General features: G+C 48.3%; 1 protein-coding gene across 4 annotated transcripts in view; it reads left to right on the top strand.

Annotated features, from left to right (window-relative positions):
• The window catches only part of fars2 (phenylalanyl-tRNA synthetase 2, mitochondrial), a 52,899-nt gene that overhangs the window by 17,073 nt on the left and 15,826 nt on the right, over nucleotides 1-20,000 (top strand). For all 4 annotated transcript variants that reach the window (XM_062379190.1, XM_062379191.1, XM_062379192.1 and 1 more), the window contains one exon: nucleotides 19,798-19,958. In XM_062379190.1, the coding sequence (XP_062235174.1) occupies nucleotides 19,798-19,958 (161 nt within the window). The remainder of the gene's footprint in view (nucleotides 1-19,797; nucleotides 19,959-20,000) is intronic.

Genomic DNA, 20,000 nt, shown 5'->3' with positions numbered 1-20,000 from the left:
TGTGTGTGTGTGTGTGTGTGTGTGTGTGTGTGTGTGTGTGTGTGTGTGTGTGTGTTATTTAATGGTGTGGAAGCGTGGCGGCCATATGTGTTGCCTGAGGCCCAGTGTGATGAGAGCGAGAGTTAATGAGAGATGTAAGAGGAGGGGGGGAACGAGGGGTATGAATAAGGGATGAGTGGAGGAAAGAGGGAACAAGATGAGATTTGGATTGAGAGAAGGGAAAGACTGAAGACTGGGGGGGGCAGAGGCAGGAGACAGGGATGAGGAGGAAGAGGAGAGAAGGAAGGGAGCTTGGAAAAACGAGGGAGGAAGAGAGCAGAGGCAAGAGATGGAAGGAGGAGTGGAGGAAGGACAGAGTGAGGATGAGGAAGGCAGCGAAAGAAAGATGGGAGCGAGGAAAGTAATGAAGGAAGAGGAAAAGAAAAGAGGGAAGGAATTAAAAGAAGATGAGTGAATAAAGGAAAAGGAAGGATGACCGGGGGGGAGAGGAAGACAGTAAAAATATGGACAGAGTGACAGAAATGATAAAAAGAGAGAGAGATAGATGTCTTCATCAGGGAAGGGTGGAGCAAGGGAGAAACCTATTCTATCATCACCACACACACACACACACACACACACACACACACAGTGAAGCACAGAGGTGGGTCTGTGTGTTTGTTTTACTGTGTAGTGTGTATTTTTGTGTAAGTGTGTGTTTGTGTATCCTTGTTTGCTTTTATGTGTTTATTTTTCTTCCTTATTAAATGTGTGTGTGTGTGTTGGATATTTTTCTTCTAAACAGGTGTTTAGTTTTAATCTTCCTTTTCTTTGTGTGTTTTTTTGGCATTCTTGTGTGTGTGTCTGTGCGTGTGTGTCTGTGCGTGTGTGTGTGTCCCAGGGGTTTTCCCCCCAGAGTCGGCCGGCAGCATATGGGACCTGGCGCTAATGACCACAGCTCCACGCCAAAATCGGATTTATACATTTACACACACATGAAGGCACGTGCCCCTCTGTCCCATGGGGTGTGTGTCTGTGTGTGTGTGTGTGTGTCTGTGTGTGTGTGTGTGTGTCATGAGGGTGGAAGCTGAAATCTGATTAAAGTCGTGTTGGTGACAATTAACATCCTTTCAAACCCGCCGCCCCGAGCCCTGAGGGACTGTGTGTGTGTCTGTGTGTGTGTGTGTGTGTCTGTGTGTGCGTGTGTGTGGTTCAGGTGGCAGCTCTCAGTCTTAATCCCCCTCATCCCCCTCCCCCTCCTCTTCTGAATAAATCATGTGACCCTTCCCCTCCCTCCCTCCATCCCTCCATCCCTCTCTCGGGGCTTTCCTTAGTTTTTCACCCTCTGTCTTTCTTTTCAGTTTTTCTGATGAGTCGGCAGTTCCCTCCCTCGCTCTCCCTCGCACCCCCCCCCCCCTCCATCTTATGTCTTTCTTTCCTCCGTCTGTCTGAGGATGGAGGGATGAAGCAGGTAGAGAGGAAACGACAGATAATCTGAAGCGTGACGACCCCTCTCCTCGTTTGTGTTCCAGGCTTGTTAAGACCCGCCCCTTCCTCCTGACCTCTGACCCCCCCAATGCTGATTGACAGCTCCTTTCATCCCTCCGTCTTTACGTCCTCCACCACCATCCCTCTATCTTTTCATTCTTTATTTTTAATTCCTTTAAATTCAAATGGTTTTCTTCTTTTCTGTTCAGTCTCTCATTTAATATTTTTGTCATTTTGCTCTTTCTCTGTCATCCCACCATCTTCTTTCAACACTTTTTAATTCTCATCATTTTAGTTCTCTATTTTCATCCCTCCATCCTTGCTACCCCTTTCTTCTTCTTCTTCTTCTTCTTCTTCTTGCATCCAACAATTTTTTCTTGTCTCCATCGGGTCTCTAGTCCAGGCTTATTTCCTTATCCTTCATTTCTTCCTCCATCATCTCTCCATCCTTTCTTCTTTTCTCTTTTGGTCCTTATCATCCATCCATTTATCCACTTGTGCTTTTTCTACTTTTACTTATTGGTAAAAAAGAATTGGTGTTCCATCCAACCCCTTCCACCCCCATATTCCCATTTAGGGTACTAACTGGTGGACAGCTGGTGCCCACAGTCACACGCGCACACACACACACACACACACACACACACCGAACACACAAACACACACATTCACGACTTCATCATAAAACATCTGAATAACAATAGGAAAAATAAGAAATAAGCAAAACATGTTTGTCACTCTCTGACACACACACATATACACACAAATAATGCAGTGGACAGCTGTGTGTGTGTGTGTGTGTGTGTGTCTCTGGGGTTTGCGAAGGGCAGAACAAACATTTGTTTGTGCAGCGATCCATCTCAGCCTGGATAGCTTCCTCCATAACAAACAGTGGGGGGGAGAGGGGGGGGGGGAGAGAGAGAGAGAGAGTGTGACGTCTGACTTGAATGTTGTGTATCGGATCTTTACGTCACCCACACGGTTTGAACTGCTGCTACAGTCACACGCACAATAAGACCTGACAACACCGACACGTAGGAGACGTCCAGCTGGAGACACGAGGAGGTTCCAGATCTGTGTTTGAGGTGAAACATCAGTCCTGGAGTTTCACTGTGTCCTGATACTTACAACACATCTGGATCAGTGTTTTCTGGCTGAGCTCTTTTCGTGGGACTGTTGAATATGAACATGGAGTGAGTGAGCTGCAGAGAGACGCCTGCTGCTGCTGCTAAAAATACTCTGCAGATCGAAATAGATCATATTTCATGTGAGAGCTTCCTTCAGAGGGAACCGTGCTCACGGGCGTGTGAGAGGCTCTGGGTCTGTTGTCCTGTTGGAATCAGGTCGGCTTTAATCAGCGCCGTGATGTCACGTCTGTGGGCGACGAGCCAATCACGACTTCTCTAAGTTTAGTTTGAGTCGGCGTCTTTTAACCTCGTCTGTCCATCACTGCGTCTCCACAGTGACTCATGAGACTGATCAGAGTCTGTGATGTGGCTCTTTCACACTCTTAGTAAAATAAGATTCTTTTATGACCAATAGATGGTTTCACCCTAGAATGGGCCTTTCATATTTTAATACCTCATATTTAAATACTATATATTTACATCCTCTCTACGGAGGCAGCCATGTTCTTTACAGTAGCTCAGACTGGACAAACTAAACCTTTTGAGTTTCTATGAAAACTGAAGCTACCACCGATTCTCTTCATGTTGGAAGGGGGGGGGGGTATTCAGCTGCAACCTGACACTTCACCACTAGATGTCACTACATTCTACAACAGTTTGGTAAATTCTTTGTGTTGTCGAAACAAAAGCTTCTTTTTCTGCATTATTGAGAAATGAATGTTTTTTTAACTCAAGCGAGTCTCATGTCTCATGATGGATAGAAGTTCAAAGTGAATCTCATTTTAAAGTTATGGAGCAAAAAGTTATTTTGAATGTTCTTTTAGGAAAAGTCTCCAAATGTAAAACCCCAAACACTAAGTCGAGGGGGGTGCAGCGGATCAGTCTCTGACAGAACAACATCCACATTTATTAAAAAGTGGCACCAACTCAATAAAGAGAGGAACGGAGCTCCCTCTCCTCTGAACCCTGAGCCGAGGTGGAGCAGGGTTACTGCTTCCAGGCAGCGAGCTGTGCCCCCCCGCTGAGCCGGCGCTCATCCCGGCTTCACGGTTCACAGAGAACAAGTCTCCGTCAGATCTGAGACAAGAGGCCCAGATCCTCGGGTGACATCATCGACGCAGCACAAATCCCCGACACGCTGCCGCGGCGGCGACTCCGCTCTCTGGTGTTTGTCGGAGCTTTAGTGTCCTAACGAGCAGCTCTGGGATCTGTGCTGTGAGGACTCGTGTTTCCAGGTCTGGCTCTGCTCCACGCTGGAGAGAGAGTCGATCTCTAAAACCCACTCTGACTTGTAGAAAGATGTTAATTCACTCTAACACAAAGTGAAGCTGTAAGTTACACAACGCAGCGCAGGTTGACTTTCACAGCAGCAACATCTTTATTGCAGAATAAATAACGTTAACTGCTCTGAGGTCTGATACATTCATGGAGGCCTGTTGATGTATTTGAATATTAAAGCTCACAGCTGGTTCCTCACTGAACAGCGTCCGGACTCAGAAACTGAGTCCGGTTCAAACTGGTTCAGCTCCGGACGAGGTCATCGAGCGTCTCTGAGGAGAAACGGGTGTCAGGAGCAGGATTCAAACTTTAACACAAATCTGTGGAAATGATTTGAAGCATTTTGTTCATGTTCAACAAACACGAAGGTTCAGTTTGACCTCCTGTAGATACTTTTGATTGGCGGCTCTTCCTGTGGGAGGGTGGGTGGTGAAAGCGACCAATCAGAGGAGAGCCAGATGCTGAGACGCTTCTCCAGTCGTCAGCACACGCGTGTGGAGCCTGACATGGAACACGTCACGGATCCGTCACGTTCAGGTTTGTCTGAACGAGTTGTCGTCGTGTCGATCAGTGACCGATAAGAGTTTTGCCTGTTTTTAGAAGAATGTTCACAGGTTTGTGTTTGTGTGGCAGATGAGTCTGTGTCCATTTTAATCTCTGTGCTGACTCAGCATGTGTGTGTTACATGACGAGGATTACACAACACACACACACACACAGACTGTGTGTGGGCTGCTCTGTCCTCTGCTCGTTATTCACTGGGATGAGTGAGTCTCACTGACCGACAGCTGGTCTGAGCCCGTCCACGCTGATGTCATCACACGCCACCTTCACCGTCACCATCTTCCTCTTCCTCATCCACCTTCATCCCCATCACGACACACTGATGCATCATGATGACGTGTGTGCGTGTGCGTGCGTGTGTGTGTGTGTCCTGTGCTGTAAACAATCCAGTGGATGTTCTGATGATGTCACAGTGATGTCATCATGTTTGTTTGTATTTACTCGACTTCATATTTGTGTATAATCCTGCTGCAGTTTTTTTGGGGTCTAACCCTGCAGAGATTTACTAATGAAGACAACACACACACACACACACACACACACACACACACACACACACTAGTTGCTGTGGAGTCAGTGTTGTTTAATGAGCCGTGTGTTGTTGAGTGTTTGTGGTTTCTCGGGTCGTTCTAATAGAGGAGTCTACTTCAGCAGCGTTTGATGTCAGCCCCAGTACGATGTGGGCGGGTGGAGACAGAGAGAGATGGAATGTAAATAATGAAAATAATGATGTGAGAGGAGGACGAGTTAATAACACAAATCTTTAAAAGTTGTATTTTTTCTCATCCCCACCCGATTGTGTAGCTATATGTTGATTTAGGCAGATTGGCTATATCACGATATTATTGTTGTATCACGTGTCGTGAGTTAGCCTGTGATTCAGCCCTGACAGTCTGTGGTCTGTACTCGAACAGCTAAACGTTGCTTTAGCAGTTTATGCCGCAGCCTGAAAATGAATCTTCAGCGTCTGGCTGGGATTTATCTAACAGGAAATAACCTGGAAACTTTCTTCATAACTTCCAGACGTGTCCTCATCAGGATATTCTCTGGAAGACGGATGCAGTTTGTGACTGATTCAAAGGAAACTGGTGGATACTGACATGTTTTTATGAAAACATTTTCACCTTCCTCTGACATAATTCATTCGTATTCTTAAAAACTGAAATATAATGAGCAACACTTTCTCCATTTCCTTTGTATCTGGCACCAAATTGGGTCAAAGCTGGAGACGTCCTGATGGATAAGAGATAAATACCAGGTCGTTTATTTAGGAAATGAAGAGAAGTTTTATTTTGTAGGGAATGAAGCAGGAAAATGAAAAACTCACGACGTGTTCGTCATAGTTCCTCTGAACATGGAGCTCGATGGATCAGAGGAATCCGACTGTCACCAGAATTATTCTGTAAAACATCAAACCTGTTCAGAGACCAACTTTAATTCAGCTTCTACTAAAACTCATCAAAGCCAAAGTTATTTCTGAATCTGCTCTGCTAAGAAAATCTCTCTTTATCTGTTATAAATGTAGTTTCTCAGAGTTTAGTGAAGGAAGCAGTTCAGATCCAGGATCAGTCTCATCATCAAGTCGCCAGGCGTCACACTGACAGCGGGGGGGGGATCTGTGTCTGAGGCAGTCGGCTTCATCAGAAGGTTAATGTGAAGGCCGAGCGGCGCTGAGCCTTGATGTCTATGTTTAGACATGTGGTCTCTCCGAGTCTCCACCGTGACGCAGATACACTTCACCTGGAGAGAGGAGAACAACGAGACACACCAGAAGACACGATTACTGTGTGTGTCCATCTGTCCGCCTGCTGGAGACTCGTCTGTGGACAACAGAGCGGAGGATTTTAATTAACCACTGAAACACGACGAGGTCAAACAGGAAGTGGAGCCGAGTCGTCTCTGCAGCGTCCTGCTGTCCGTCTCACTGAAGACTGAACCTCAGAGAGACGGTTTGAAGACTGGTGTTGACACAGTTAACAGGCTGGACTCTGTCTGTCTCAGGAAACGTCTCCTCACAACTCCACGGAGACTCTTGGAAGCGCAGCTGGTCCCAGTTCAGTTTGGAATCTCCGGGGTTGTGTCTTAAGCTACGTTTGAAAACACTAAGTCGATCTCACACAAGCGTTTGGGCTCTTGATCAGTTTGAATCCTCGTCCACACGATGGGTCCCGTCCTGCAGGAGGCCGGCCCTGGGCTGTGATTGGCTCCCCGCTCCTGGGCTGTGATTGGCTCCTCGCTCCTGGGCTGTGATTGGCTCCTCGCTCCTGGGCTGTGAGGATCAGCTGCTGTCTGTTCCTGTGTCAGTTGATTTCTTCAGCAGCAGGTGAACGAGTGTGTGAATGAACGGAGACAGTGAATCCTCTCTGGATGAACCTCTGCTCCACCTTTCAGCTCGTCTGAGCCTCGGTGTGAGCAGAGCTGGTGTCTCACAGCAGCTCTGAGGCCTTGAAGTGAAGAACATGAGTCGGTGGAGAGGAAGAAGGTCACAGGTGTAGCTCTGTCCTCAGTGTGACAGGAGAGAAGTGATTCCACCTCCACGGAGGACGAGCTCGGAGAGGAAGTTAATGACTCCATGTCTCTGTCTGACTGACTGTGTAACCTTTAATGCACCTGTAGGCTGAACATGTGTCCATGAGAGGACATGTGGGTCACAGTGTCTCCCCCGGTTTCCCTCATGGAGCTGAGGACGATGAAGCAACTGACAAAACGTGAAACAGGAAACAGAGTGTTCTCCTCAGCTGTCAGTCTGAAGCCTCCTCTACTGAACCTGGAGCAGCAGTTTATTCTAGAATGTGGAAGGTTCCTCAGAGCATGGTCCACACCTACAGACCAGACCTACAGACCAGACCTACAGACCAGACCTACAGACCAGACCTACAGACCAGACCTACAGACCAGACCTACAGACCAGACCTACAGACCAGACCTACAGACCAGACCTACAGACCAGAACTGAGTCCGACCAGGAGAGGAGTTCTGGGTCTGGATCAAACTGAACCACGGCTCTGTGGGTTTGTCGTTTCACCAGATGTGAAGAACGTTCAGTGCTCAGTTGAAACCAGCAGGAAGAAGAAGTGAAGCTTGCTGCTTTAAAAACTCACAATGATTCTCAAAAGAATTTAGCTTTTGGATTAAACTTGTTAAAAACTGCAGTCGCCTGGAAAAAAAATCAAAAAGTCACAAGAACATCCCAGAGCGACTGAATGATTCTCACTGGTGACATGTTCCTCTCTGAGGGGAACTCCAGGTCCAGAGCGACGGAGTCCAAGTAGAGCGTCGAGAGAGAAAGAAGAACGTCTCTGAAACTGATGTGAAGCTGCAGAGAAGAAGAGACACGTTGACGTCTGAGCGCCTGTGAAGCTGAATTCAAACTGTATCAGCAGAGAGTCACTCAGGAGACATGTCTCACAGCTGGACATCTGGAGGACGTCAGGGGCTCGTTGTGAAGAAGGACATGTCTCTGTGAAGGGAGTCGACAGGACGTGAGAGGGTCTCACCTGCTCCACAGATTCATGAACCACACTCTTCAAACGTTAACAAGCTAAATAACCAGCTCACAGTAATTAGCACATGTGAAGGAGCTCAGGGCTGAAACCACAACGAGGAGGAAGATGATGAAGAAGATTGAGACATTAAGCTTCAGAGGAAACTTGAGTGAAGCAGAGAGATCAGTGACGACCAGAGGAAGAGGAGCTGCAGCTTGAATCAGACTCAACTCCACAGGAAGACGTCTGATTGGATGGAATCTGTGGAGCAGCTGCTTCACCAACATCTGCTGCAGCTGCTCGTCAGCAGATCACATGGTCCAACTCAGCCTGAGACACGTCCTCAGCCTGAGACACGTCCTCAGCCGGAGACACGTCCTCAGCCGGAGACACGTCCTCAGCCTGAGACACGTCCTCAGCCGGAGACACGTCCTCAGCCGGAGACACGTCCTCAGCCTGAGACACGTCCTCAGCCGGAGACACGTCCTCAGCCTGAGACACGTCCTCAGCCGGAGACACGTCCTCAGCCGGAGACACGTCCTCAGCCGGAGACACGTCCTCAGCCGGAGACACGTCCTCAGCCGGAGACACGTCCTCAGCCTGAGACACGTCCTCAGCCGGAGACACGTCCTCAGCCGGAGACACGTCCTCAGCCGGAGACACGTCCTCAGCCGGAGACACGTCCTCAGCCTGAGACACGTCCTCAACCTGAGACACGTCCTCAGCCGGAGACACGTCCTCAGCCGGAGACACGTCCTCACAGCGCGTCCTGCAGCAGACCAGGTTCTAATGTCTTAAACATCGAGTCCTTCACTAGACGCTCACATGTGTCTGTGCAGCAGTGTGTGTGTGTGTGTGTGTGTGTGTGTGTGTGTGTGTGTGTGTGTGTGTGTGTGTGTGTGTGTGTGTGTGTGTGTGTGTGTGTGTGTGTGTGTGTGTGTGTGTGTGTGTGTGTGTGTGTGTGTGTGTGTGTGTGTGTGTGTGTGAAGAGACAAAGTCTGTCCCCCGTCAGCAGCAGTGCGTCCTCAGGGACACACACACACACTGTGCAGCAGGCGTGTCAGTCTAATTAACGCGTGGACGTCTTTATTAAGGTGATCGTCAGCCGGGCTCCTTCCTCATTACAGAGCGCTCAGGTTGAATCAGAGCTCGCTGCTCTGCCGGTGATTAATCATGTCTGACGCCATTAAACGTCCTCGCTTTGCTTTCTCCTGAGCCGTGGTGTGGAGGAGGGGGAGGAGGGAGAGGAGGGGGAGGAGGGAAGGTCAGCGAGGTCCGGTTGTAACAGGGAGAGAAACAAGCTGAGGTGGAGGAGGTGGAGGAGGTGGAGGAGGTGGAGGAGCTCGATGGAACCAGAGTAAATGTCAAGGAGAGTTTGAACAGAGTAATTAAAACCAGGCGGTCGTGTCACGTCCGTACGAACCCGTGGAGACTCGTCGGCTGTCGTGCTGCATTCAGGTGCCCCCCCCCCCCCCCCCCCCCCCCGGCTCGTAAAGGGTCCAGCTTGAGCACCAGAGGAGCACGCTGTAAAAAGTAGCAGCGAACTGATGTCACGGTTTACGAGTTTGACACTTTGCTTCAGGACGTGAAGAGAGGACGGAGCGTGGTGTGAGACAAACTCACAAAGAAACACAAACTTACACACAAGCAAACAACATAAACAACGTGCATCACCAGGTCAAACTCTAAATCAAAGTGTGTGAAATAGTGTAGTTTCCGTAGTGTGTGTTTCTCATGTGAAGAAGTGACTTCAACCATCTGAGGGTTGGTTTGATAACGAGAGAGGAATGAAGAGGAACCAGGAACCAGAAGGTTTCAGTTTCATTTGGTCAGTTTGCTGCAGAGACGACGATCAGCCTGAAGTCTTCAGTTTCAGGAGGAAAATGGTTTTAACCCGACTGTTAGAGGAAGACAGATGGAGAGGCAGACACACTGAGCTCTGCAGGCAGGAGACACACACACACACACACACACACACACTCAGTGGAGTGTGTGTGTGTGTGTGTGTGTGTGTGTGGAGGTTTGAGGGGATTTCCCTCCTTCTGTTGCTGATGTTCTCACGTCTCATTATCCAGTTTGTCGTCCAGAGAGGAAACAGTTTATCCTCCCGTCTGGACCCGAGCTCTAATGACAAGTACAGCGAAGGGTTAAAGAGAGCTGAGATCATCTCAACAGGAGTGAGGAGCAGGAGGGAGGAGCAGGAGGGAGGAGCAGGAGGGAGGAGCAGGAGGGAGGAGCAGAACAGGAGTGAGGAGCAGGAGGGAGGAGCAGAACAGGAGTGAGGAGCAGGAGGGAGGAGCAGGAGGGAGGAGCAGGAGGGAGGAGCAGAACAGGAGTGAGGAGCAGAACAGGAGTGAGGAGGAGGAGGAGTAGGAGCAGAACAGGAGTGAGGAGCAGAACAGGAGTGAGGAGCAGAACAGGAGTGAGGAGCAGAACAGGAGTGAGGAGCAGGAGGGAGGAGCAGGAGTGAGGAGCAGGAGTGAGGAGCAGAACAGGAGTGAGGAGCAGAACAGGAGGGAGGAGCAGGAGGGAGGAGCAGGAGTGAGGAGCAGGAGTGAGGAGCAGAACAGGAGTGAGGAGCAGGAGTGAGGAGCAGAACAGGAGTGAGGAGCAGGAGTGAGGAGCAGAACAGAAGTGAGGAGCAGGTGAGACAGAGTGAAGCAGGAGTGAGGAGCAGAACAGGAGGAGCAGCGGAGGTGCTCAGCTCTCTGGAGGTTCTGCAGTCAGGTGCACAGCAGGATGACAGGATTTACTTTCTCTCAGTCTCTTATTGACGGGGGGGGGGGGGGGGGGGGGCAACATATCTTGGGTTTGCCACGCCTCATCTTCATAGAGATCTGAAAAGTTGCAGCTCTTCTTATTTTGAAGTCAGACCCGTCTGGTTCCACTGGTTCCACTGGTTCCACTGGTTCCTGTTGGAGTTGTGTCTCGTTGAAACCTCCATACAGAGTTCACTCTACGACGCAGTGAAGGAATTTGATTAGAATCGTTTTCACACCTTTTTATTTATGTAGATATTTATAAACTATTATCAACCACGGTTCGTCATGGAAACAGAATCTTTACCTTTTCTCTCTGTCTCAGCCTCACAGCCCCCCCCCCCACACACACACACACACACACACTCTCTCTTCCCCCCCCGTTAGTCTATTTAATAATCTACGCTGGTGTACAGGGACAGTTGATTATCACTGAGCGGACAACGAAGTGTCTTAACCTCCACTCGACAGGATCAGGACGCTAAGCCGAGTGAGCAGCTCCACCACTGTGTGTGTGTGTGAGTGTGTGTATGTGTGTGTGTGGTTGTGTGTGTGTGTGTGGTTGTGGGCTTTGTGAGATTAAGACGACTGATGTGGGACCAGCCTGAGTGAAACGTTGGTATTTAGTCTTGACATTAAAAGCCAGTTGAGCAAACACAAGATGACTTTTATTCCCTCTTATTTAAATAATGTCTCTTTTCTCAGGTTCACTGAGAATCAAGTTATGAATTTGTCAGAATCAGCAGAAATCTGAAGAAGCAGCTCCTCAGACGGAGGTGATGGTTTTCATCTGTCTCACAGTTTAACATCTTCAAACCAAGATGAAGTCGATTTTAAGGAGAGCCGCGCACACACACACAAACACACACACACACACACACACACCCTGTCACACACAGTTTTCCTTCTCGTGCCCCCCCCCCCCCCCCCCCCCCCAGCCCTTATTGATCTACAAACCGCGACATAAAGCTCTGTGTTGCCTGGTTACTAATCATTCTGCATAATTGATGTGGAGCTCATTATTAATTCAGGAGCGAGGCTCAATTACAGGCGGCCGCCGCAGACTGTTTCAACACATATTGTTTCCATAATCCATATTCATTACCGGAGGCCGATTCCAGGCAGCGCCGGCGCCGGGGGGGCGGTTCACGCAGTTTACAGTTCAGACACGAAGTCTCCGTCGCGTCCGGGCGACAACGACTGAAGCAGTCGCACAAAATGAAATTCCTCCCGACGCCACAATCAGCACTTTGTAACTGTGTTAGGAAAAAGTTCTGCACAGAAACAGTGACGAAGAGATGAGTCACGACCCCCCCCCCCCCCCGGCCGGGATCCTCCTGTCCACCTGTCGAAGTGCCCTCGAGCCAAACACTGGTCACTGCTCAGCTTTCCACTCTTCTCTTATGAGGAACATGAAGATGAAGAGGAGGGATCTGGAGATGAAGATGAAGAGGAGGGATCTGGTTCTTCAGAACATTGAGAACTCGTCTGAGGCTGAAACCTCAGGAACCAGAACCCAGCAGTTTGAGTCTTCTGCTTGTTTCAATCAAACGTTTTCTGATCTCAGACGTCTTGAAGCTGCACAGAGAGTTTCCTGAAGAGACTTTGTTTTCCACTGGAGACAGTTTTATACCAACAGAGATTTTAAATATTAAAAACCAGCAAATGTCCGCTTCCCCACTTGTGTGTCCCATGATGCATTGCAGCTATATGTCCCTCCACGGAGCTGCCAGTGAGAGTCCATCTATAAATCACAGTGTTGGGAGACTTTGTTGGGGGGGGGGGGGGGGGCTGCAGAAGTCAATTCAGGGCTGCTAATGGTGATGGATGAGTGTGTGGTGAAGACATGAGCCTCGGAGGACTGGTCTGAAACTGGGACTGATGGAGGAGCGAGCTTCCCTCTCTTACAGGAGGTGCTTTTATTTTGAAATGTAGTCAGTTAATGGACAGAACAACGGCTTTGGTAATATTTCAAATTAATTACTGGAGTGTTTCCAAACTGCGACTGTGTTAAATCTCCTCCTCTGCTTTGAAGAGAAGAGGAAGTCACAGGCAGTGGAATCTGACCGGGGGGGAAGATGGTGCCGTGGTGATTGTGTTTGTGCAGCCAAAGAAATGATAAACTTGTGTGTTTGCAATAACTATGAGCAGCTGTTCATGATGGAGAAGCTGGTTGTCATCACGCTGAACGTCTGACGCCTTGTTTCCACTTCACCCTGAAGTCCATTCATCTCTATCAACCACCAGGATCTCTAGAGGGTTCTAATAAAATCCCCTCCACAGTTTCCAGCCCATGTTCTTTAAAACTGAACTTCTGCACTGGATTTTATATTTATTGATATATATTTATATATTTATCCACCCGAGACCTTTGAAAGGAACCAGGCCGACCAATTGAGGTGAATCATAACCATAACACATTTGATTTGGACTAAAGGATTATTCCAAAATGGAACCAAAGGCAAAGCTGCAGAATTGTACGTAATTATTTTTATTTTGTGAATGATCCCTAATATGAAAACCACTCTGTGTGAGAGAGAGAAATCCTGAACTGGAAGAGCAGGAAGTCAAGAGGGGCTCGTCTGTGTGTGTCTGTTAAGTGGATGGAGGGATGAAGGAGGAGGTGAAGCAAGAAGGGAGTCGGAGGAGGAAAGAGTGATGGAGAGAAGCAGGGAGAAGAGGAGAGATTTAAATTGAGGGGATTAGAGAGGGAGGAGGAGGAGATGGATGGAGACAAGGGGGAGAGAGAGAGAAAGAACTGAAAAATGAGTGATGGAAGAGGAGGAGGTGCAGAAAAGGAAAACTGACAGAGCGACAGGAAGTATAATCAAAAGTGGAGGAAAGAACGAGTGATGGGATCTGAAGAGAGAGGGAGGAGGTGAAGAGAAGGAGAAACAAGGGAGAATCAGTGACAAATAATAATAATGAGTCTTGAGGAGAGAAAGAATCTTGAATCAGTTTTTTCGTGCAGTGACGTAAATAAGAACTTCTCGCCTGCTCCTTTGATCTTTAAGTTTAACGTCCTTTGATGTTTCGTCTTTTCTCTGGTGTCGTCGACTGTTTGAGAACTAAATGAATCTGAACTGTGTGTTTTCCTCTTCTGTAAATTCTCTGAACACATCAGTCTACACACACACACACACACACACACACACACACACACACACACATACAGACACACACACACACGTGATTCGTCACCTGATCATTAAACAGTGACGTCATTGACGAACAAAGAGACAGCGTCACACACACACAGATCACTGCAGCCAACACTAATCCTTCTTAATATCTGAAGAGGAGGTGTCTGGCATCAGAGAGCTGTGGTTGTCACATCACACACACACACAGGCTCACACACACACACACACACACACACACACCACAACACGACGTTTGCTCTCAGGCCATCTCTCCTCACTCTGCATCGTAAAATGTGTATTGGCTGACGTCTGGGTGTGGGGGTGTGTGTGGGTGTGGGTGTGTGTGTGCGTGTGTGTGTGTGTGTGGTGTGTGTGTGTGCCACACTGCAGCTGATTTTCAGTGATGCCCACAGACACACACTCTGCCTGTTGAGCAGCGTCTCTCTCGGCCGCTGCACGTCAGTGTTGATGCGTCAGACGTGTGATCATCTTTCTCGGGTCGAGCTCTTCATTAGCTCGGTGTCAGGGACTCTGAAGAAGCTGAGGAAGACGAGCAGCAGCTCTCACTCCCTGAGCTCGACAGGATCCAGACTCCACATCCCCAGAAGAAGAAGAACACTCCCCCCCGACTCTGAGAACCGGATGCATGCTCCCAGAGAGTTCACACCCTGCAGCTGCTGTGTGACACCCCCCTCTCCAGAGTATACACAAGTACAACGTTCCACAATCTCCAGTTTATATTCCAGTCCAACCTCCCAGTTTATAGAGCAGGTTAAATTACTTTTGGTTCAAGCTGTTTCTTTTTATTTATTGTTTGAATTTGGTGTTTGATTTCATTGGAGCTCAGATTCAGACGTCCACATGCAGAGCGCTGCAGTCTGTGATACAGGTGGTGCTCTCTCGCTCTCTCTCTCTCTCTCTCTCTCTCTCTCTCTCTCTCTCTCTCTCTCTCTCTCTCTCTCTCTCTCTCTCTCTCTCTCTCTCTCTCTCTCTCTCTGTGATCAGATCACTTCATCATGATCCTGCAGCTTAAAACCACAACCACCGCACGTCTCCAATAATGCAGTCATAAATATATTCATGGCAAATATAATTAGGAGCAATGGAGACAGATGAGGGGCGAGCAAGGAAAAGAGAAAAGAGAAAAAATGATGCATCGGGGAGTAACTGAAAACAGACAGGGGAGAGGAAGAAGAGGAGAGGATGTACAAATAGAGAGAGAGAGGGAGGATGAATGTACAAATAAACAGGAGAGAGACAGAGAGAGAGAGAGAGAGAGATCTTGTATCGATCGAGTATTGATTGTGTGTTTAATAGTGATAGTATTGTGTGTGTGTGTGTGTGTCTGTGTGTGTTAAAGAGACGTCTCCATCTCACATTGATTTACTGTTAATTCATTAATAAGTTTGCCAAAATTATTCGTTTTTGTTTTTTGTTTCCTTCCTGGTGAAAAAACTGATGAAATGAAAAGTGAAAGACGAGGCAGGAGACGAGAGGAAGAGAGAATAATGGAAAGGATGAGGGAGGAGGAGAAGAAAGGAGGAAAAGAACAACGAGGGGAAATAAGATAAGAAAAGAGAGGAATACAAAGAAGAGATGGAGGGGAGGGGAGGGGAGGTGAAGGAGGAGTATGGAGAAGTGAAAGGGAGGAGGAGAAAGGGCTTGAAGAGGAGGAGAGAGGAGGAGAAGGGTCGCACATCTGATTGATTGTGCGTTATCATGAAGTGGAGATTTATTCAAGTGTGTTCCCTCATCTCCTGCGACCCCCCCGACCCCACGCTCATTAGCATAGAAAACACATTCCCCGGCTGCTGATTGGACTGTGGCTGACGAGACCAGGATGTAAAGGAAGTCTGCATGTGTCTGTGTGTGTCTGTGTGTGTCTGCATGTGTCTGTGTGTGTCTGTGTGTGTCTGTGTGTGTCTGTGTGTGTTAGCGTGCACAGATTCTTTGTTGATTCGTGCACACACCTACACCGGGGGCCAGCAGGTCACACATCATAACAAGCAGAAGCATTTCCAATCAGAGCCGGTGATTCTTCCTCTCGCTCGCCCCCCCCCCCCTCCCCCTCCCCTCCCCCTCTTGTTTTGTGTGCATGTTTGTGAGTCCGTGGGCGTGTTTGAATATTAGTGCCGAGCCATATAAACGCCCCCACGCACAAATATTTAGAGGAATGTCCAGATTCTCTCCCGAGCCTCGCCGCCCCCTCCTCACGCAGCAGCTGACCCGAGAGGCTGAAGCCAGGAAACCGACTCTCAGCTCCTCCTCTCTGCAGAGTCGTGTCCCGGTGCAGCTGCAGGAATCGAACCTGTGCACGGTGGCTCAGAGGGTTGTGTCCTCTCCACTGGCTCAGTGTCCGTCAGCTGACAGCCTGATCCTCACAGACGCTTCTACACGTTCAACAAGTCTCCAGCTCAGCATTAAGAATCGTTAATCATTTTAGTTTTCACTCGTTGGAGGAAACAAAGTTGTTTTCACTTTGAGACGAGAACAGAAAACCACTCATTAGTTTGTGGAGCTCCTCCCCCTGCTTCCTGGGAGCAGTCACTACTCAGATTGGCATCATCAGTCACATGATGACTGGAGATGTGGCTCCGCCTACAGACGCAGCTTCACGAAGGCGGACCTGAACTGGGACGGTCCGGTCCACGGAGGGTTTCTAACCCGTCCCCTCATCGTCCTGCTCTCACTGAGACATCGTTAGCTACTTTGAGACGCTGCTAACGTTAGCCTGTTAGCATCATCAGCATCGAGCAGTGACTCCTGGGACAGGTTGTTCCAGATCCTCCTGCTGGGAAGTGAGGGAGGCTTTTTATTTTAGAATAAAACATAAAGGCCACATTTTCTTGTTTTCCACTAAAATAACAAAAAGCAGAATCTTAGCTCTGGACCTGTTGTGATCATTTTTGTGAAACTCCAGTTTTTCATTCATGCGACGCAAAGTGTGAGGAGGAGGAGGAGGAGGAGGGGGAGGAGGAGGATGAGCAGGAGCAGGAGGAGGAGGAGGGGGAGGAGGAGGATGAGCAGGAGGAGGGGGAGGAGCTAGCCTGATGTAGCAGAGCGCCTGATGTGCAGGGATCGATCAGCGTCTGATTGGTTGATCACGTTCGCTCTGCCTGAGAAGGACTGAGCTGCTGGGTCCTAATCCATCTCACCTGTTAGAGCCTCCTCAGTCCGGAGGAGGAGGAGGAGGGGGAGCAGGAGGGGGAGGAGGAGCAGGAGGAGCAGCAGGAGCAGGAGGAGGAGGAGGAGCAGCAGGAGCAGGAGGAGGAGGAGGAGGAGTAGGAGGAGGAGGAGGAGCAGGAGGAGCAGGAGGAGCAGCAGGAGCAGGAGGAGGAGCAGGAGGAGCAGCAGGAGCAGGAGGAGGGGGGTTTGAAACCCTCACACGTGAACACTGACGATGAAGAACAGGATTGAACAGGATCGTTACTGAGCGTCCCACACATCTTCACACACGGCGCCATCTTGATCTCCAGTCAGTCTCTTTCATATTTATTTATTATGTATTATTAAATGGTATGAAACCGGCTGAAACATCCTGATTGACAGCTGAGATTGACATGGACGTGGCTTCCATCTCAACGTGTTGGTGAAATGTGGTTCAGCCCAGAGGAGGAATCCCATGTGGTGAGAATCATGGTAACTTTTAGAACTCGTCACTCGTATCAGTCGACTCTGGGTGGTGTAACTTTGGGATCATTTATTACTTTAGAGACGATATTAAAACATTATCATCTCAGGTTTCTTATTGAAATGATTCGGAGAAGTTGCTTTTAAAGAGTGACCCTGAACTTGAGGAGGGCAGGCGGCTGAGGAGCCGTTGTTTTGAGTTGTGAAGTGATTCTCAGAGAGATTCAGCTCGTGAGTTCGATCCAGACGGCTTCACTCTCCTGCTGAAGGTTTCCATCTTGTGTTCCTCAAACTGCGGCTCACGACCCAAACAGAGGTCACGTTGCAGGTCGAGGGTGGACGCATCAGAGAGGAGACGGGTTTGTCTCAATTAGTCTTCACCCCAGAGGGAGACGCCACCTCCCTCTCATCTGCAACCCAGGCTGAAATCCCCAGCATTACCCATAATCCTCCATTCCTCTGAGCGGTGGCCCTGTGCTCTGACCCGCCTCCAGGCAGCTGAAGAGTTTGTTCTGAAATGAGAAATGTGCTGTTTGAAAAACTCCAGCAGAATGATTGATGGCACAAAGTAAAGATGGAGGCTCCTGAAGGTTAGTGGCCAACTTCACCTGACAGATCTGCTGACAGTGATTTATAGTGACACAGCATTTTACATTTTCAGGACATTTACATGAAGTTTCAAAGAATCTGCAGACACTGACCTGGTGTCAGTGTTGGTTTGGTCCATCAGAGGATAACGTTAGAATCAGAGGAAAACAGTCTGACACACATTGTTTATTTTTCTGTTTAACATGATCGTATCAATAAAGTTTGTGTTGCACGGTCAAAGTTAAAGTCATGAACAAAGGGAGGTGACAGAAAATCAATTAGTCTCCAAAGTAAAACAAATGAAGCAGCTGCTTCCGTTAAACACTTTGACTGAGGTGACCAGCATTGTCTTCTTTGTCCCAACACAATGTCAACACTTCTCATAACAACACAAATCATCTTTGTGTGTATAAAATAAATATAGAATGTTTTATTGTAGTAAAAGTGTGTTCAGTGAAAAACATCCACAAAGTTTTTCCTCTCCGAGACTCTGACTGCACATCGGTAGACAGCTCCACCACCTGAGCTCATTATTTCTTATAGGAAAATAAATGTCAAATTTTATATGTTGAAATAATATCTGATGTTATATATATATATATATATATAGATATATAAAATTTAACACTTCTTCCAAATGTCAATATGAATCGCTAGTTCAGCTCGTCTGTGGTAAAGACGAAGATTCCCTCCCTCCTATTACTCCTTCACCTCCATCTTCAATTATGAGGATATTCCATCATATCTGTCGTGTTGACATAGATCTTCATGTTGTTCATTATGATCATAACAAGTCTGTAATTTAACTGTTAGCCTGCAGCTTCTCTACATGTTGCTCATCGCCGTGACTGCACAAGTGCCCTTGAGCAGCCTGCTGGTTGCCTTCAGGGAACCGTCCTCCCTGACACAGAGCAGAGGGCGCTCAATAGTGTGTCCAGAGTGTGTCTGTGTGTGTCTGTGTGTGTGTGTGTGTGTGTCTGTGTGTGTGTGTGTGTGTGTGTGTGTGTCTGTGTGTGTGTGTGTGTGTGTGTGTGTGTGTGTGTGTGTGTGTGTGTGTGTGTGTGTGTGTGTGTGTGTGTGTGTGTGTGTGTGTGTGTGTGTGTGTGTGTGTGTGTGTGTGTGTGTGTGTGTGTGTCAGAACCTGTGAGTGGGAGGCATTCAGATAAGGTTGTATAGATTTATTGACAGCATTAAGTTGAAGTGTTGAATAATATAGAGGAGTCCACTGAAGTAAGTAACAGCAGCTGCTGACTGCTTACACACACAGACACACACAGACACACACTCACACACACACACCCGCTCCACAGTCACAGATTACAGATAGTTTGTGTTGTTTTCAGTTTGACTTCTGGTCGTTCAGCCATGTTTGATTTGAGCTGAGACACCTGATGTGTGACAGACTTATCTACACATTGATCTCCTCAGAACTCTTTGTCTGACTGGGTTTCACACATCTCCAGTTCCACCACTGGCTCCATACTGGGCCTGTGTATCAAGTGTAATGTGCAAAGTTCAAAAGTCCCTGTAAAGGTTATTAGTTCTTCCAAAGATCATAGCTCCTGCAGGTTCCTGGTTCCTGCAGGTTCCTGGTTCCTGCAGGTTGCTGGTTCCTGCAGGTTCCTGGTTCCTGGTTCCTGGTTCCTGCAGGTTGCTGGTTCCTGCTGGTTCCTGGTTCCTGCAGGTTGCTGGTTCCTGTGCTGAAATGAACCGTTGGAATGTTTTGTTCATGCTTCTTATCTGTTGTGTTTTGCAGCGGGGGCAGGGAACAAGCTGGGCTGGGCCTTTGGTCTCGGGCTGGAGAGACTGGCTATGGTCCTGTACGGCATCCAAGACATCCGACTGTTCTGGAGTCAGGACGAACGTTTCCTCAAACAGTTCAGAGTACAGGACGTCCAGCAGCACATCTGTTTCCAGGTACCAACACACACACACACACACACACACACACACACAGTG

This window comes from Platichthys flesus, chromosome 21 (genome assembly GCF_949316205.1).
Source record: "Platichthys flesus chromosome 21, fPlaFle2.1, whole genome shotgun sequence".
Lineage (NCBI taxonomy): Eukaryota > Metazoa > Chordata > Actinopteri > Pleuronectiformes > Pleuronectidae > Platichthys > Platichthys flesus.
This window is presented reverse-complemented; position numbering and strand designations above follow the sequence as displayed.